This window comes from Palaemon carinicauda, chromosome 8, assembly GCF_036898095.1.
Source record: "Palaemon carinicauda isolate YSFRI2023 chromosome 8, ASM3689809v2, whole genome shotgun sequence".
NCBI classification, from domain to species: domain Eukaryota; kingdom Metazoa; phylum Arthropoda; class Malacostraca; order Decapoda; family Palaemonidae; genus Palaemon; species Palaemon carinicauda.
In genome coordinates this window covers 38,346,330-38,364,666 of record NC_090732.1, presented here as the reverse complement: position 1 = coordinate 38,364,666, position 18,337 = coordinate 38,346,330, and the positions used below count along the sequence as shown (strand labels likewise).

The following is an 18,337-nucleotide window of genomic DNA, read 5'->3' as shown; positions in this document are numbered from 1 at the left end:
TTTTGCTTTTGGTAATACATAATACATTCTCTTTAAATAACAAGACTGTTAAGACCTCTACGATAATAACTACTGTATAAGAAGAGGCGTCTACAGTAGATAAAAGACGTTGGGACTCTTTAATATTCGCCGAATATTGCATATCTTCATTAAGAGTCGGCAACAAAGGCCATTAGATTAATTCGCTCATACGCAATTCTGTTTCATTTGAACAAAGGTATGAATATTCTATTTATCTATCTAGAAATTTGTGTAATTATTTGTTTATTTGTTCTGGAACATCATTCTCTCGTATAATCTAAAACTTGGTCAGATCTATCGTTCATTTATTCCAGCATCTGCTCTGTAAGTTATTTCCTTTGCAGTCTTATTATTATTATTATTATTATTATTATTATTATTATTATTATTATTATTATTATTATTATTGTTGTTGTTGTTGTTGTTACTAGCTAAGCTACAACCCTAGTTGGAAAAGCAATATGCCATAAGCCCAAGGGCTTCAACAGGGAAAAATAGCCCAGTGAGGAAATGAAATAAGGAAATAAACTACAAGAGAAGTAATGAACAATCAAAATAAAATATTCTACAAACAGTAACAAATGAATGATTGAACAGTTAATATTGCATTATTCCTTCTGTGACGTCATCACTGAGGTGGGGGGAGGGGGAAATCGCGTGGGAAAGGAGAGCCACTTGAGCTCCCGCCACCAAGACAAAACTGAATCTCACACTCGCGCATCCAATTCACATCCTTTGAAAGATGTGGCCGGGTATTGCTCTCCTTTCTGACAAGTTATGTATCGGGTATCTAAAGTTATATAGGACTCTCTCTCTCTCTCTCTCTCTCTCTCTCTCTCTCTCTCTCTCTCTCTCTCTCTCAGGGAAACTAAAACTTTGCGATCGTATATACGATGAGAAGTAACACGCCTTGTTGCAAGGCACCTTTGAGAAAATAGTTTTCCCATTTATAAATTCTCTCTCTCTCTCTCTCTCTCTCTCTCTCTCTCTCTCTCTCTCTCTCTCTCTCTCTCTCTCTCTCTCTCCACACACACACACACACACGAACACATATTAAAGATCATGATAGTGTTATTTGATCTCCAAGTACTAGAGGAATGACATTAGTTCGAATTAATTTAAAGTCTGAGATTTCACAATTGCTCTTTTTAGATGGTGTGTCATCATGCCATAAACAGTACCACAGTTTTCAGTTTCTCTTTTTATGTTGGGTTTAGTTATGTATCTTCCAAGAGAGCTTTTTTATTCTACGCACACATACATAGCCTACATAAATACAAACATAAAAGGAACGCTTTTGAAAGTGTATTCCTTAGTCATTCAAAATTCCAGGTTTTAAGACAATAGGTGATGTAAATTACTACTTTATAACTTTTATATTACTTTATCCCATTTATTGGTAGTAGGTTGGCCAGGGTACCAGCCACCCATTGAGATACTACTGCTAGAGAGTTATGGGGTCCTTTGACTGGCCAGACAGTACTACATTGGATTCTTTTCTCTGGTTACGGTTCCTATTCCCTTTGCCTACACATACATTGAATAGTCTGGCCTATTCTTTACATATTCTCCTCTGAATTCATACACCTGACAACACTGAGATTACCCAACAATTCTACTTCTCTCAAGGGGCTAACTACTGCACTGTAATTGTTCAGTGGCTACTTTCCTCTTGGTAAGGGCAGAAGAGACTTTAACTATGGTAAGCAGGTCTTCTAGGAGAAGGGCACTCCAAAATCAAACCGTTGTTCTGTAGTTGGGTAGTGCCATAGCCTCTGTTCCATGGTCTTCCACTGTCTTGGGTTAGAGTTCTCTTGCTTGAGGGTACACTTGGGCACGCTATTCTATCTTATTTCTCTTCCTTTGGTTTTGTTAAAGTTTTTATAGTTAATATAGGAAATATTTATTTTAATATTGTTACTGTTCTTAAGATATTTTATTTTTCCATGTTTTCCTTTCCTCCCTGGGCTATTTTCTTTGTTGGAGCCGCTGGTCTTATACCATCCTGCTTTTCCAACTAGGGTTTATAATAATAATAATAATAATAATAATAATAATAATAATAATAATAATAATAATAATAATTGGGCGGGTAAGGACCCTACTTTACGAATGTTTGTATAAGGTATACGTAGGAACAGAAGGATGCACATGAAGTTATTCCACAGCACCAAAGATCTCAGGCACAAATGACCATGTGTGGCGGCGATTAAGACGAATCTTGACGATAAGAAATCCTCCCAAAAATGAGGGGTCATCAGTAGAGCGTTAACACCTCCATAAGTCCTATGGCTATACCACTCAGTATGTTTTACTCCCAACCGATAGGATATCTGGGGAGTTAGATCAAAAGTAAACTTATATCAAAATGTTCATATGTGGAACCTTAGAAAAGCAGCATAACAAATGGAGCTTGCATACACCTGCATTTCTCTCTCTCTCTCTCTCTCTCTCTCTCTCTCTCTCTCTCTCTCTCTCTCTCTCTCTCTCTCTCTTTTTTACAAGTTGATTATAGTAAACAATCCACTACAAATAGTCGTAAAATTTAATCTGAATTTTCAAGCGTTGGCAAGTAGTTTGTTTCATTTCCAAGACCCGCCATATTAAACTAGGATAGCTTTTTCCTTATATTTTTTTCCATATGTAGTAAAAGATGCCTGACTTTCAACGAGACACTTGTGTCATACTGTACAAAAAAAAAGAAGAAAAACTAGTTATATAGATTTTTTTATATAACCGAAGTCAAGTGATGAACCATCCGTAATCCCTAGAGTCAACACTTTGGGTCCTGAGATAATCTAGAATCTAGAGAAGGAAGATCTGTAAAAGGTCGGTGACGCGTTCCGCACATATTCGTCAGTCGTGGCTCATCTGACACAGCATTCTTGTCTTGGATCGACTTGCTTACTGTCTTATAAATCAAAGAACGACGCTTTACATTTTTTATGGAAAATACTCGTGATTTTCTCACTATTTTTTCTAATGGCGTCGTAGTGATCTGACCCTTACATTTGAGAGACGTCATCATCATCATCATCATCAACTGTTACTAGTCCTGTGCAGGTCAAAGGCCTCAGACATATCCTTCCACTTGCGTCTGTTTGTGGTCTTTCTATGGCAGTCCACACTTGCAAACTTTCTGAATTCGTCAACCCATCACCTTCTCTTCCTTTTTCAATCTCTATGGACACATTCTGTTATTCTTAATGTGAGTTGGGTTCAATCTGTTCCGTTTTCGGATTCTAATTTCGAATCAATTGTTGCTGATTAGTTAACAGCCTTTAGGACCTTACTTTGATTAGCTATTTTAATAAGTGTGTGCCGATGTGGTAACGTCCCTTACTGATGAATGCCAGACTGGGGTTCGAGTCCCGCTTAAACTCGTTAGTTTCTTTGGTCGCTGCAGCTTCACCATCCTTGTGAGCTAAGGATGGGGGGGGGGGGGCGCTTAAGGTCTATCAGCTGAGTCCTGAGCAGCCATTACCAGGCCCTCCTTGGAGCTTGCTTTGGTGGAGAAGGGGCTCGGGCGCTAATCATATGTACATATGGTCAGTCTCTAGGGCATTATCCTGCTCGATAGGCCATTCATGAGTGGCCTTTAAACCTTTAAACCCGAGTAGAATGAAGCATTGCTTTAGTTTTTAATTTCGAGTCACCTCTTGTTCATTTGTTTGTTTTCTTTTCTCGTTTTCAAACCTTGATACGCCTTGCTTTCCAAGTTAGTTGCTGCTTAGGCTTTGTTATTATTTCTATGTATATTTCGACTACTACTTCGATTAATGTTAATAATGATAAGTATTATTATAATTATTATAGTCATAATGATAATAATGATAATAACACACAAATCAATTATATATTTCAATTGCAGGAGAAAACACGTTCCTGGTTAATTGAATAGGCATTGATTTTATTTAAACAATTTTGGTCTATTGGTATAAATGAGAGAGAGAGAGAGAGAGAGAGAGAGAGAGAGAGAGAGAGAGAGAGAGAGAGAGAGAGAGAGAGATTTATAAAACCATGAAAAGCCAATCACAATTTCTTAATTTAAAGAAAATACTTTCGATAATATATATATATATATATATATATATATATATATATATATATATATATATATATATATATATATATATATATATACATATATATATATATATATATATATATATATATATATATATATATATATATATATATACATTGTTGTTGTTGTTGTTTATATAGCTCTGTTTCAAGATGCTTCAATGATAATGATGTCTGATTCTTTTTTCCTCATATCTAACTATTTCCTCTGCGGAGAAATTTTAAGAAATGTGAACAACTCTTTCACTGGCTTATCTCAGCAAAGCAACATATCAATTTTGATTGTATATGTTCATAGCATATGTTTATATGCTTGTCTAATGCATCCATATCATGTGACAGAACTAGCGAGAAAAAACGATATTCAACATGGAAGCCTTTTTCTCAGTAATTTTTTAGCCTAATACAAGGTAATAATCTAAGACCAACAAATTGCTATTTTCTAAGTCATTACATTTTTATTTTTATTTTGCGTATTTATGAGGACACAGGAATATTTTGTTTTCATTTTATTTTTGTTATTGCATCAGAAGCTTCCCCTTCTCACTTCAATTTCAGAGAAGAAAAGAAGGGCTAATACCTTTCCTGCCTAATTACATAGGAGCGAAGAAAACAGGACTCCTCGGAATCCTTTCTTTGTTGTCTTGGATTCCGATAGCAAAGTTTCTTTCGGGGCTCTTTTGTTAGTCCGAAGAACCTATAACGAACTCGAAAGAAGAGATTCTCACGTTCCGGTACCAGTTAGCATCGGAATGCACAAACCGATGCTTTTTACTTCAAGTAAATTGGCTAACTACAAAAATTGTAGTTCTGACAATTTCCACAGTGCCAGCGTTAATGTGCGAACGCTGTTTTTATGACACTTGACTTTGATATTTACGTCCTTGGCTCGGAGAAGAGCTGCGTGTTTGATATTGACAGTACCATAATTTAGTATAATTGAGCTTCGCTTTAATCTTCAATGGTGGTCAGCATCATCATCCCCTTCATCTCACATGACCTTCGAGTTCTCCTCGACCCTCAGTTGCCTCGGAAGAACCTCTTGTAGGTCAACAGATGTTAGCACCACAAGTGTCTTCAAGAAAATCATCATTGCCTGATCTTGACGTAGAGAGACATGTCTCAGTTACGACGAGACTTTTTTGAAGCTTCATTGTCTGGCAAGAAATGCGAACACTAAAAAGCTGAGTAGCTGTTTCTGCATAGTCATGTACATTTATGCAAACAAACTATTTCTTGTAGCATTTCTCTCCTCAGCCTTTGGTTTTGTATTACCCTGTGGGAGGGTTAAGCTAAACTATATATGACTATAAACTTTTTTTCCCTTTGCTACTCTCTGAAATTAAAGTTTCGTAGTCGTGCAATCTTACTTGATATTTAATTTTCTGGGTCATCTTTGTAATATGACTTTTTTGTTGGATTTTGACTGGTGTTCCATGCAAATAATTCAAAGTGAATTTGTATCTTAGGTTAATCTAATTTACTTATATACAGTCAACCAGAGTTTTGTATCACTTTCTTGTGTGTAGAGATAAGAAAAACTAGGTGCGTTCTAAGCCAATTGTAATTTTAATCACTGTCACTATTCCATATTGATATAAGGTTTAAGTACCATAATTAGTATTGTTTACTTCCCAATTAATCACTGTAGCACTAAGTAATCACACGTGTCATGGCGTGAAGTACTTATTCATTCATTAATCTGAATACAAAGTCCTTTATGGTTACAGCTTGTCCGCTTTTCTTAAAAGCCAAGAGTTGGAACCTGAGAAAACGAAACCATGTTTTTACGACCAACGAAGAAAACACTGAAAGCTGATCTATTTTTTTTTTCAGTGTACTGTGATTTTAATAGTGGTATAATTGTCCTTGTCGATAACATGAGATGCGCTAAGAAAATAAGGTCATTGGAAAAACAATGCCTGAATTATTTACGATGTTCTTCTGTTACAACTTCAGTGTGGATTTGAGTAGCAATAAATTCCGATCGACCGGATGAGTAGTGAGCACCTTCGTGTCTTTAAAAGCTTGAAGACAGTTGTTTTGGGGACAAGTTGAAAATAGTCGTTATTAATATATTGCTTGAGGGAGGATGGTATGGCCAATACGGGTTATTACTCCTACTACCAGTTCATAATGCTTGAGAGTCATCTTGATGGATTATATATGTTATGAGGAAAATGTAAGTAGATAATACCCTTTCGAATTGTAGGAAGCTATTAGAACTGGACAACGAAACACGTTTCACAATTGGTTTCGAAATTTCATCCAAAATTCCGATTTTTGTAAGAATGCATTTTTTATGCCAGTAAAAACTTCAAGTGTCTTTTTTGCTCATCTTTTTCTTATTAATTTTTCTAGCACACACACACACGCAGGGTAGTGTCTAAACCTTTTTTGTTTATGACATTGCTTAATTGCAGCCATGCTAAAATAATACATTGATAGTAAAAACCTTGAAAAAGCTAGGGTTCACGCGTTACCACAAGCACACAAACACACACACACACACATATATATATATATATAAATATATATATATATATATATATATATATATATATATATATATATATATATATATATATATTTATATAAACAGTATAAGTGTGTGTGGATTTCTCACTATCTCATACATGACGTCGGTCGTCTCCCCCCTTACCAGTTACATGGAGATTAGAATCAGTGCAAGAGGCAAAGTAAAATAAGGAAGGAAGGAAGGAATGAGAAAAAGAAAGGAAAGGAAAGTAAAGGAGTAGTAGGAGGAGTTGTAGTGTGAGCACTATTCGGAACGTGATATGGCTTGGAGAGTTTCTCCTTGTAAAAAGGTTTTTGTCCCAAGTCATGTTCTTTGTCCGTCACAGCTGTCCTGGACAGGCTGATCCTAACCAACTCTCAGTTTGATTTGTTTTCTTCCTTTCATATTCCCTTCCTTTATTCTTTTCTCTCAACTGTAATTTACGATTTGGCTTTTAAATTTATTCTGTTTTTACTTTTACCTTCGTGACTGGAACCTGCTGGAGGTCTTTCATTCACATTCTTGTTTTTGTGTCTTCCTTTTTAAAGTCACCGAGATTCTTAATTGTCTCTCGGTCAATGAACCATGAAATTGTAATACAGCCAATCTTGTTTGACTCTCTCTCTCTCTCCTCTCTCTCTCTCTCTCTCTCTCTCTCTCTCTCTCTCTCTCTCTCTCTCTCTCTCTCTCTCTCTAGAAAATAAATGAAAAAGAAATAAAAGCTCTTAAAATCACATTATCAAATTCTTTTAGTTTATTTTTCTGTCTGCTACCTTGTTGTAATCAGTTGTATATCAAATGCATTATATCCAAACGCATACAAATTAGACACATCAGCTTTCAGAACCATATTCGCAGACACAATATTGGGTTATAGATAAATCTTTAAGTCATTTTTTAAATTTATTTAGTAGACATCATAATTAATTTAGTGCCTCTTTACCTTCTCAAATGTCTGTTTAAAGTCTCATTATATATAGAACCAATATTTTCAGATTATAAAATCCATCGTATACTGAATTGTTTTTAACGAGTACCAAGGCTCTTTAGTTTAGCTAATCACGAGGAAAATTTTATCACCCAAATCGTCAAACCATGTTTACTTTAAAAATAGTTTTAGTAATAACTTTTGTTGATCATCTTTTCATTTTAGTGGAAGTTTGTTAGGCATATTTATCTTTCATTGACTTCTTCTATTTACTATTTTTTTTATTTTAGATAAAAGTTAAATGTTAACCAGATATCTGTCAGCTGTCCAAGGCACTTAGCTTCATTTGTTTGAAAGGACATTGCTCCTGAAATATAGGGGGAAAAAATACCGTAGAGCACTGCCTATAGTAATTTGATATTGCTGTCCCTTTTGAGAAGAGCGCTTTTGCTCAGTCTCATCATTTTTTCAAGCTTAGCTCAGGAGCAAATGGTATGAATGGCACTGACAGAATCATTTCTTTCATAATAGTTTCTTTGAAAACATGTGAAGTAGAAAATTAAACGACGTGCATAATCCGCCATTTTGGAGTGCATGTCCAAAGGCTTTTAAATGCAATTCAAAATTAATAGACGCTAAAAAAAAAGAATCTTTTTTACTCCTTTACTCTAAAATAAGAATTTGTTGTTTCATATTGTATCTATTGTTGTAAGGCTAACTACGGTACCTTCTCATATTTCACGAAGATCCAAAGAAAACAATAAACTTTACTACAGTATCGGGGAAGATTAATGTTGATGCGTGGACAAATAAGGATAAGCAGTCTGAATCTGAACTGTGAGAATCAAGTTATGGTTTTTGTAGATTCTTAGAGACTGACATACTTTGTTTAGGACGTCAACGCCTCCGCTTTTTTCACGTACTGTATACGATGGTAAAGCTAAAACCGACGAAGTTTCTATTATTATTATTATTATTATTATTATTATTATTATTATTATTATTACTCGCTAAGCTACAACCCTTGTTGGAAAAGCAGGATACTATAAGCCTAGTGGCTCCAACAGGGAAAATAGCCAAGTGAGGAAAGGAAACAAGGAAAAATAAGATATCTTAAGAACATTGACATTAGAATAATTATTTCCTAAATAAACTATAAAAACTTTAACAAAACAAGAGGAAGAAAAATAAGATAGAATAGTTTTCTTTCTTGAGTAGAGCAATTGTTAATCACTGTTAATGATCGTCATAGTAGTGGTCGAGCTTCTATATGTTAATATTAAAGTTTATAAAAATCTTCAAATTACATGAACTTTACTTTGTAACGAACGCCGATATTAGTCTTATCTTAATGAATGCAAATCTTTCATATAGTCTCTTACCCAACTCATGAAAATACAAATTAATGCAAATAATGAACTCTCTTGTTAGGATGTTCAGCATGAGAGAGAAAAGGATTCTTCAACATTTCAGAACGAAGTCTTTGTTGTTTATTGCATTGGAGACTCTTGATAAGGAAGTTTTTACCGTCTTGATCATTTCCAAGAGCTTTCAAGCCTCTTATTACATATTATCTCAAATCTTTACTTATTTATTAGCAATTTAAGATTTTATAGATGAGAATCAAGAAAAGTCATGCTGCCATTCTTTATTAAGATGGCACAATTTAGCCCATTAACGTAAAGATAATCAAAGGATTAAAGCTGCATGGTTTTAGTCACTTAATAAAGATAGCCGTTGTTAACTATTCTTATGATGTTAGATATTTCGTCCAATGAATTAGATATTGTTTCTTTGATAAAGAATGCTATGCTCTATACAGTAGGAAGGTCCTTGAAGTAGGCTTTGCCATTGCATAGTTGTTCACTCCCCGGGTTTTGCATTTTTATTTTTTATCTAAATAATTCAATATAAGGTCGTGTGAATGAGGTAAACATATATCTCTCCCTGATATGGTAATTTTTAAATAAAATAAAACCCAAAAACAAAGCAGTCCACATTAAACGAGAAATCCTAATGAAGGAATTAGCATGATTGTCCGACTCTGCTTTAATATCGACCGTCAATCTTCCTCACCTATTGTCTTAAACCTCCAAATTTTATCGAATCGTGTTGTACAAGAGAATCAGTAGTTAAAACTCACGGTAATTTTCTTTACTTGTGGATTTCATTATGATAGAAGAATTTGGTTTTTGTACCCAAACTTTGACTAGAATCACACAATCTGCTGCAAGAAATTTAGACGGTTACTGAAAACAGCTAGTTTTGAATTTCAAGAATGCAATATAGTCTTTGGTATTCTCAACACTGGAAGGGCCATTTTCCTGCCACTGAGTCATTTTGATAGCCTCCTCTCTCTCTCTCTCTCCTCTCTCTCTCTCTCTCATCTCTCTCTCTCTCTCTCTCTCTCTCTCTCTCTCTCTCCTCGTTTTACTCTAATCAATCATCTACTTAATGGCATATCTAAATGGCAATGACGTTACTACAACTGCAGAGGTCAGGTGGCAGAGCCAAGGACAGATGGTTGCGGACAGTGGTAGATGTAGACCTCACCACAAGTAAGGGCTCAGTTTGTGGCTTGCAGCTGGTGCTCAAGATGGAAGATGGTGTTATTTGCTGTCCCACTACTTGGCACCTGGTCCTGGTCCCGGATATACATATGTGTATGAAACATGTGTCGATGGTTGCATATTAACATTGCTATCATGCGATTGATACCCCGTGCCTCATTTCATAAAGAGAAGACTCACTTTTAATGAAACGGGAGGTGCCGTTGCATAGGTCACACCACCATTAGCTGAACTAATCTGCAGTGTGAACTCATTGCAAATCTTATCCCTCTTACGGGTTGTCTTAGTGCAAGAGCCCGTGGCTTGCACTTTGTGCAAGATCGTTCATAAACGAACTAACGAATTGCAAATCTTATATTTAAAATGCAATTTTACTATAACAATCAAACGAAAATCTGTGCGATTTTTCTTTCGGGATGTCTGTTAAGCTACGATGCTGGTTCTCATGAGTAGTAATACAGGCGGAAATTCTTTTGATTGTTGTTAATAATATATTCGATTACTCTTGATTTACCTAACCATTCTTGGTGTACTCGACCCTTCATTTGTTCAACTGCTTTACTACTTGATATGTTCACTTTGTTAAATTCTATCCTCTTTTCGCCGAAGTGGTTTGACTTTGATCGTTTAGATTCCAATAACAACACGGGCTTATCTTCTTCCAAGAAGTTTCGATGTGTTGCAGGACAACTTTCAGCTGTCAATTCCAACATTTTCATTACTTCCATTTTGTACTTTTCATACATGTATACTTACATACATATATATGTTTCTATGTACTTATGTATGTATATATACAAATGTATGCATATGTACGTATGTATATATATTTAAATGTGCGTGTATATATGCACATGTACACACATATTTATGTATATATATGAATACTTATAAACAGTACATATTCTGTTTTTATTTTTTTTTTTCAAAGATAATTTAGGAATGATATCTGAACGATGAGCTCCAGAAGAAGTAAAATCGCACTAGAAAAAAAAGTTAAGATCACTTCGACATTCATAAGTATATTTCAAAGAAGAAATGAAACTGGTACATGAAATAGTATATGGCCATAATATTTTTTAAAAAGTAGAGCAACAAGTCATGCCTTCTCCTTCCTAACGCTTAATACTACACAGTATTCTAGATGTTTTATTCCTAATGAGGCAGTTGAATCGTTGGAACGTCAGAAGTTTAACTTGCAATAAATGTATTTATGTTGAACTGGCTGAGATAAATCAGTCTTCATAGTTTAAATATGACAGATCTATTTAAGCGTTATTATTAATATAAAAATATTTTATATTAATTATTCATTACTTCTCGTGTAGTTTATTTATTTCCTTATCTCCTTTTTTTAATGGGGTATTTTCGTTGTAGCTCTTGGGCTTATAGTATCCTGCTTTTCAACTAGGATTGTAGCTTAGTTAATAATAATAATAATAATAATAATAATAATAATAATAATAATAATAATAATAATAATAATAATAATGCTAACAGGTTCATCATATTGGTGTTTGGAGGCAGAGTTTATTGTTACCATCGAGAAGTTTTAATTCACACGGGATTTTCTTGATAATACTCTCTCTCTCTCTCTCTCTCTCTCTCTCTCTCTCTCTCTCTCTCTCTCTCTCTCTCTCTCTCTCTCTCTCTCTCTCTCTCTCTCATGGACGTTCATCAAAGAAAATTTTTTTATGTTTTTTGCCTAAATATTTGTAATCAACTAATATTCAGCACACCATCGAAATGAACTGAGATTCTTACTGTAGATTAACACAGTGAAATAAATCGTATTCTAATTACGATGATTGTAAGAAATCATTAAATTTGATGAATTGTAATATCCTCTTGAGAGTATTGATTTCTGTATCCGTTTTATCAATTCATGACTATCCAAAAAAACACATGGGACATGAGATTCTTACACCAATAAATCATGACAGTCTCTTCGCTCGTTTTTTTTTATCCCAGTTATTCTGCTGATGAATGTCTTCCATCCCTGAGGTAATAAATTGCGTAGAAGGCCAGAAAAAGAGCCCATCTCGAAGGGGAAACCAAAGCCTAAGTGCTCATCTACTGATGCTGTAATGTCTGAGTGGGCGTGTCATGACGTCATCAAGTACGAACAACGGATAGTTTGAAAGTTCTGCCATAGTTTTTGGCGCCATATTAGGTGTGACCGCCTCCCTATATGGTCAAGATATGGTTATGATTTTTTTTTCCCGAACCCTCTCTCGTTTTACCTGGCCCTTTAAGTGAGTCATTTTATTTTAGGATATCCTATGATGGCTTAATGAATAGGTTCAGTCCTATAGACCTGCTTTTTGGTTTGGAGAAGATTCTCTCCTATTTTAATTCGGAAAGGTTAGAATTTACGAGGTATTTCAGATCTCAAACAGGTGGTGAAAATCCTAGTTTTGAAAATATATGTACGAAATTTATAAAACATTTTCTGTAATCATATATAGATTAATTTTTTATAATCTCAAAACAAAACTTAATTCTTCTCTCGTGAACAGTTACCTGGACATTTTTTCTTTAAAAGAAATTATTTTATAGGTAAGTATGCAAACACGGTATCGAATTTCGTAGATTTATGCCACAAATAATGATGTTTCTTTGACATGATTTCAGTGATGGTGTTGACCTATTTAAATATGGTTCAAAGGTGAATATTTTGAAAACTGTTTAAAACCATGAAAGATGCATGCTACTTTTGACCATTGTTTTTTTTTTTATGTATAATAAATGTGGCCAGTGGACTTCAGAGTAATGGAAAAAGAATACGATCCTTCATGTTTAGAAAGCAAAAATCTGAGTTTGGCAAATTAATGCACTTTTGAATTGAAGTGAAATCTTATCCATTTTGGTAAAGCGAGACAGAGAGAGATTTAGACATTTTACCTGTTGCAATGGCGCCTGACTTGAAAGGTTTGTATTTTCCTATTATTTCATATTTTTTTACGTCAAGGTTCTCAAAGAAAATTGACTCCAAATCATATCATAAATATTTAAAAATTATATGTTGTGTGACAACTGCATTTACTCAGTTGTGGTAAGTGCATTGCATATTGCACTTAAGTATTCCATCTAACAAATATTTTCATTCACAGCATCGTGAATAGTAATTTCTATATGAGTATACAAACAGTGCAAGAGTTCAAGAAAAATGATTGTAAGTTCTAATATCAAGATGTTTCGCTAATAGTAATTTTCTTCTTCGATTTCAGGATGAGCATGCGGGGCCTCTCATTGGTGGTGTTCGTTTCGATTTTAATAACCGTAAGTAAACATAGTTTTTTGTTTATTCACATTTTATTCTTAACAGAAAACAGACCCATTAAGACAGAAATGGTAATAATTTTCATAATGATATGATTTTAAAGCTTTAATAATAATTTTGATAATTGGTTTTATGGTTTATATAGGAAATGTTTATTTTACTGTTGTTGCTGTTCTTGAAATATTTTATTTCTCCTTGTTTCCTTTCCTCACTGGGCTATTTTCCCTGTTGGAGCCCCTGGGCTTATAGCATCCTGCTTTTCCAACTAGGGTTGTAGTTTAGCAAGTAATAATAATAATAATAATAATAATAATAATAATAATAATAATAATAATAATAATAATAATAATAATAATAATAATGATGATGATTTTAATAATTACCGTGCAGATTATAAGGTCATGTAAGCAAAGACTATCACCTTTTGAGGTAATTATAGATGGAACCCACCATTAAGGAAAAAATTTGCTTGAAACGTATGCAAATGGGACACTGTTGCGCAATAATCAATTAGGTACAGGGAATTTTATTTTTTCTGTTGATTTTTCTTTCAAGTCGTGACTCAACGTCGGAATTATTTAGGAAGAAAATATATATCGATTACATTGTACTATACACACACTCGCATTGCTTATATATATATATATATATATATATATAATATATATATATATATATATGTGTGTGTGCGAGTGTGTGTATACAAATGTATTTATTTACATATAATACATTTTCATATATATATACTGTATATATATATATATATATATATATATATATGTGTGTGTGTGTGTGTTTGTGTGTGTGTGTGTGAAGAAAAATTTTATGAATTATACTGTACGGACACACACTTATATATATATATATAGAGAGAGAGAGAGAGAGAGAGAGAGAGAGAGAGAGAGAGAGAGAATTTACCAGGGTGTCTGTGTTCTATTCTAAATATGTTTTTGAGATAAATTTGGTTTAAATGAAATATGTATTGTGCAGATTTATGTCACCTGCTTGAGGTAGATATGACTAAAATATTCAATAAAGTAAACTAAAAAAAGAATTTGTACTCTCTCTCTCTCTCTCTCTCTCTCTCTCTCTCTCTCTCTCTCTCTCTAACGAGCTACTTTGCCGACAAATAGGATTCCCTTTGTTAACATGCAATGTGAAGACAAGCAACAGCCCTTTGTCCTTTCGTCTTTTGAACGTAAGAAGGATTCATTGCTCCGTACACGTCCTTTAGATCCCACTAAACTTGTCGGACGAAGGAAGTCCTTTTCAGACGTTGCGTTCCTACAGAGTAATGGATGTTGCATCGGACGAGAAAACGTTTTACAAGTGACGGTGACGAAGCTTTTAAACTGAGATAAAGATATATTCTTTCTTTTACCTTCAGAGTATATGAAACGAGGGAAAATAATTTTATATAATTGCAAATGCACTATATATATATATATATATATATAAATATATATATATATATATATATATATATAATCAATTTTAGTCCTACGCATGTAACATTCCCAGTGCATATCTCAGAATCAGGTCTTCTAAAAGCTGTTTAAATCTTATAAGGACATCGCTTTTATGGTTTTAAATTGAATCGATTTTTATTCTCTACTTATAAGAATCAATATCAGCGTCAATGACCTTTGAAGTCATGATGCCAGAAAATCAAAATTCAATTAATTAATCACAGTACATAGCCTTTGAACAGAGAAGAAGACTACAGTATTGCTTTCAGAGATATACGTATTGGACACTCGTATACGTAGCCTATTTTAATTGGATATTTGTAAATTAAACAATTAAATCTATTTAAAAGCTTTTTAGATCTATTTTCTCCCGCCTTAAAGTATTGCTTCCTTTCGACTCTTAAGATTGTCGTTTTAGTAAGCTGGCAGACTGACACGGTACTCCGTCGAGATGTTGGCATTCCAGGAATAGTGAAAAATAGATTCAGATCCAGACAGGATTTGGAATTTCTAAGGATCTTTTACAGTAAATGAATGACTTTGGAAAAGCTCATCACATAAACTCACCCTAGGTATTGTAGTTACGGAATTTTGAAGAGCTATGAAATGATGGCAAAAAGAACTGCATTTTTACTTTTAAAGGGAGATTGCCAATCTCTCTCTCTCTCTCTCTCTCTCTCTCTCTCTCTCTCTCTCTCTGCTAGATCTCGGGAGGGAAAATTAATGACAATAATTGTGATATAGAAAGAACCATAAGTTATATGATAATTAATGGGTTCTGTATCATTCCTGTCGAAAAAAAAAAAAAAAAAACTAATGGATCTTGCTATTTTCTGAAATATTTCAGATTGGATTTAAAGTTAAAAAAAAAACCTTCATTCTATTCTATTTCATATGTAAATGTGTTCCATATTCAGTTTCGAAGATCCTTGAATATTCTACCTCATAACAACAAGGGAACATAAAGAATTTGAGAGAAATTGGTTAATTGAGATAATATGTAACAGACGAGCTGCTCTGCTTCTTCGAAGCCATTCATTGTTCAAATAGAATATCCTTTCATTAGTTAGGCTAAGCAGGAAAAATTTCATTGGATTTAACCAATTAAATTTTTTATGTCTATAGTTAAACTTTTAAATACAATTTCCAAAAGTAGAATCATTACCGGAAACCTCAAAATGGTATTGGAAATGCTAGAGGAAAATTACCATCATTGAAAATCTCACATTTTGAATAACCAGTTTATTTAATCTAGTTAAGTAAAATCAAAGGACACGAGCCAAAAAAACATTGAAATGTTCCCCCCAACGTCTGTCCTGGCATTCTTCATATAACCACTATGCGTAATCTAATATCTTCTAAAACTAATGTATTCTTATCAAGAAATCAGATCATGTCCGCTGCTCTGCATATTAAAAGTCATGCTCAAGATGTAACTTTATCTCAGTTACAAAATAAACTGCACTTCACAGCTGAGTCTTCACAGTTATTAACCTAGTTTATTGCACGTCCTTGCTAATCTTGCCGAACCACAATCTCCCTTCTTCTTAGGGTCTGCTCCACCACCTATCAAAACACGCGCTGGTACGACACAAGAATTCCGAGTCCAATATCCTCCACCTGTCACTGATAGCAAAAAATATAAAGTAATTTGATGCCCTTTACTTCAGTAATGGATTGAACTATCTTCCTTCGCGTAATTACTATATCCGGGATTTTTCAAGTCGTTACGGGTCAATTGAACGAATATCTGATAACGCAAGAATCTAAAAGATGGAGTCATATTAATTGGGTATGATAGTTTAGCCGTAAATTCGGTTTGTTTTGCCAGTGTAAGAGGGTAAAACGTTTCTCCTCTGAGATTGATAATTGTTTTAAAAAGTGTATTATGAATTATTGATTTGAATTTTGCCTTAAATAAGGTATTTTATATATATATAATAATGAATGGAATATGTATTGTTGAGGAAGTGACCTAGAAAACATAAGGGTTAAAAGGAGAGGCCGTTGATATTTATACCAGGAAAGGCATGTGTTGAATTGTTGATAAGATGTTTAATATTCAAAGTGAAAACAAGACTGGAGAATTGATACTGATGCAATGGTAAGACTGTTCCGGCGGTATGTTGTAGAAGGTAATTTAATCAAAGCGATTTCAAATGGTGCGATAAAAGTGAACTTTGTTTAAGAGATGCAGAGAGGAGAGGGTCTCTGGATGGAATGATAAATTGCAGTTGTGAGTTTGTGAAATAGGAAAAGGAGCCGAGTGTAAATTGTGAATTTATCAGCGATGATATAAAATCGTAGGGAATACTGGAAGAATATGACAGTGTTTGTAAAATAAGAAGTTAAAAGTAAACGTTAGAACATTAGCAAGTGTAAGTAAACGTTAGAACATTAGCAAGTGTAAGGATAGGATAGCGGTACACTTAAAAATTTGCCGTATAAAAACGGTAGAATTCCTGGAATAAATGTTGCCAGGCATTTACCGTTTTAAAAACGGATATGCTGACATAAGGAGTGATATTACGGTCATCAACTCGTAAAATATAATTACAAAGTAGGGGAAAAATTACGGTAGCTTGTATTTTATTTAAATACGGCTGAGATCAGTATATTTTTTACGAAAAATTTCCGATTAAAATTTTGGATTTTTCAACAGTGTCGAACACAGGAAGACAAACTAATATATGTTGATGTGATGGGCGAAAGAAGGAAAATGGTTGAAAGAAAAGGCAAAGAAAGAGTTGAGATGTTTGAAGTATTATAGTACAGTGTAATTGTCGAAAGGAACTGAAGTAAAAAGCTGAGAGCTTTTGGCATTAACTACTGTTATGGTAGTAAGGAACTTTAAAGATGAGAACATCTACATTTTCATAAAGAACTAGTAGAAAAGTTTAGAACCATTCAAAAAAAAAAAGTGTCATAGTTATTTGAAATATTTCGGATGAACAAAATAAAAAGAATAAAAATGGAAATGTATAATAAGAAAGTCATACGAAGAAGAAAAGAAAATGCCCTCTTCAAAAACTGCTGGCTAAGCGACTCAATAATCAATTATATATATCGATTGTGAAATATATCTTTTATCGTTTAGATATATAGATAGAGAGATAAATATCTGTTCATAAACATTTATGTATTCATTCATGAATATAGTTTAAAGTGATACCGTGCCCTTAAGTTCCCCCATACCCAGATGTATAATGGAAGGTATGACAGTTGACTTTTATGTAAAGTTGCTAACTGAACTGTATGGGTGGGGCACAATTGGTTTGAGGGAAACTCTACGGTAATTGTTCGCCATTTTAATGCAACTATAACTTTACCGGTTTTATATAATAATAGATCATTATTTGTGATTTAGCTATATTTCTATAAATATTAAATCTTATTAATTTTATTTTACTTCTGTAGTTTCCCTATAAAATATTATTTTTATTGTAGAAATTAAAATGCACA

At 33.7% G+C, this 18,337-nt stretch overlaps 1 protein-coding gene across 9 annotated transcripts in view; it reads left to right on the top strand.

Moving 5' to 3' along the window:
- Ppn (Papilin) overlaps positions 1 to 18,337 on the top strand; it is a 359,463-nt gene that overhangs the window by 258,916 nt on the left and 82,210 nt on the right. For all 9 annotated transcript variants that reach the window (XM_068378579.1, XM_068378577.1, XM_068378581.1 and 6 more), the window contains exon 2: positions 13,354 to 13,405. In XM_068378579.1, coding sequence (XP_068234680.1) covers positions 13,354 to 13,405 — 52 coding nt within the window. The remainder of the gene's footprint in view (positions 1 to 13,353; positions 13,406 to 18,337) is intronic.